This window comes from Diabrotica virgifera, chromosome 2 (genome assembly GCF_917563875.1).
Source record: "Diabrotica virgifera virgifera chromosome 2, PGI_DIABVI_V3a".
NCBI lineage: Eukaryota > Metazoa > Arthropoda > Insecta > Coleoptera > Chrysomelidae > Diabrotica > Diabrotica virgifera.
Window position 1 is genome coordinate 238,727,620 of NC_065444.1, and position 1,874 is coordinate 238,729,493.

Genomic DNA, 1,874 nt, shown 5'->3' on the forward strand with positions numbered 1-1,874 from the left:
GAGATGTTACATATAGCACTGATACAGCGATATGTTTTATGCAGAAATTTCGGCCTGGTTTTTAATTAACGATACAGTGCGAAAATTGCAATTTTTCAAATTCTTGTTTACCATTAAAAACTACTAAAATATAATCATTTTCATTTTATCTGTTACGAAGTAGAAAAACCCTCAAAATAGCGTAATGTATTCTCAATATCGAGAATATTCTCTGATTTTTCATTCTCGAGAATTTTCCAACACTATTTGTGGTATAGATGGGTCATAACTCGCAGTGCCAAAGGTTCACTACAGAACATCTGCCTCGTAACACAGTTGACACAAATTTATAAATATCTCTAAACGCAGCGAAGGTGTTAATCTTGGATCTTTTTGAGGGTGGGATAGGAAAAGTACTAGAGATGTTAATAATCACTGCAAGTAATACAGCAAGCATCTTATTATAAACATACTAGCTTATCTATCAAACATATTTTTATTTTATTAGACAAACTTCTAATATTTAAACACCTGGTTATACCTTGTTACACTTTTAATCACCTGAATAATCTTCACATTTTATCTTCAAAAGTGTCACTGCATTTATTCTCTTATTCCATAAAAAATGCATATTCAATACTACACAAATAACTCCAAATATTCAAGACCAAGTTATTTACAAAATGTACTAAAGTGAAAATAAGTTGTACAAATTAAATTATTTTAATATAAAACTTCTTACATATTAATCTGAAACAGATTGTTTTTAAATGTGTATTATTAGTGTCTCTTGCTACGTTTACTTCTGGACTTCTTTGCTCCTTTAACAAAACACCAGTCGACTCCAATCGTTTGACCTAGTAGAGAAGACCCATTTAAAGCTTCTCTAGCTGTAGAAGCTTCTTCATATGTTCCGTATTCAATCAGAGCGTATCCTTTCAAAAATCCCGTTCGTCGATCTAAATTAATACTAATGTTTTTTATTACTCCATAGTCTGAAAACTTCTTACTTAAATCTTCTTCGGTAGCCTCTTCATGAACCGAAGTAGCGAACAATATCCAACCTTCTACTGATTTTTGGGGCCCTGGTTCGTCGCCGTGGTCTCCAGCATCAATTGACTCGTAACCTCTCACTTTTTCGTGCTCTCTTCCTTCGCCGGGACCGAAACCACGACCTTTTCGTTTTATAACTTTGTCTTTTAGTCTCAAAACGCTTTGCTCACCTTCATCTTCGACATCTATATCAACGGCATCGTTAATATCTAAAACGTCAGCCATTGTGGTCAACCTCTTTTTAAAATCTCTGTTTTTATTTTAATTCAAATCAATTTACCATTACGATTCTACCGACCCGACTCGACGTCAAACTGTCAAACATCTTTGACGTCATGCATGACGTCGGGTGAATTATGTCAAAATTCTGACATAATTGACAATTGACATACTTTACAGTATGTTCCAATTTTATGCGCAAATCAGACATAACTTTTTTTCGAAAGCCGTTTGACGTAACCAAACAAATTACTGTGAATCATGATGAGACACAACTGTCTACACTACAATCACAATAAAGATGAACTAGAAATAACAAGCACGAGGAGCACTCCCAAATCATGATTTGGGAGTGCTCCTCTAGCATTCAACGTGTTTTGGTCTGTTTATTGTTTTAGCGCATTTTTATTGTGATTGTAGTGTAGACTTGATAATAAATAACGAGAGAGTATTTTCCCGTAGCGCAAATACGTCCGAGTTCGCGCATTATGACGTAACTGAAAACCGGAAGTTGAATTTGAATTCTTGTTAAAGTTAAATGGGATTTGTATGCATTATGTGATGAAATTATTCAATTAGCAAAATAACTTAAGCTTCAATGTATTCGAAAAGAATTTAGTGTC

At 34.0% G+C, this 1,874-nt stretch overlaps 1 protein-coding gene across 1 annotated transcript; it reads right to left on the reverse strand.

Moving 5' to 3' along the window:
* Positions 1-456: 456 nt before the first annotated feature.
* On the reverse strand, positions 457-1,363 carry LOC126880512 (RNA-binding protein 8A). Its single transcript, XM_050644408.1, has one exon. It carries the CDS (start codon positions 1,255-1,257, stop codon positions 760-762), a length of 498 nt encoding a protein of 165 aa, XP_050500365.1. The 5' UTR covers positions 1,258-1,363; the 3' UTR covers positions 457-759.
* Between the last annotated feature and the right edge of the window lie 511 nt (positions 1,364-1,874).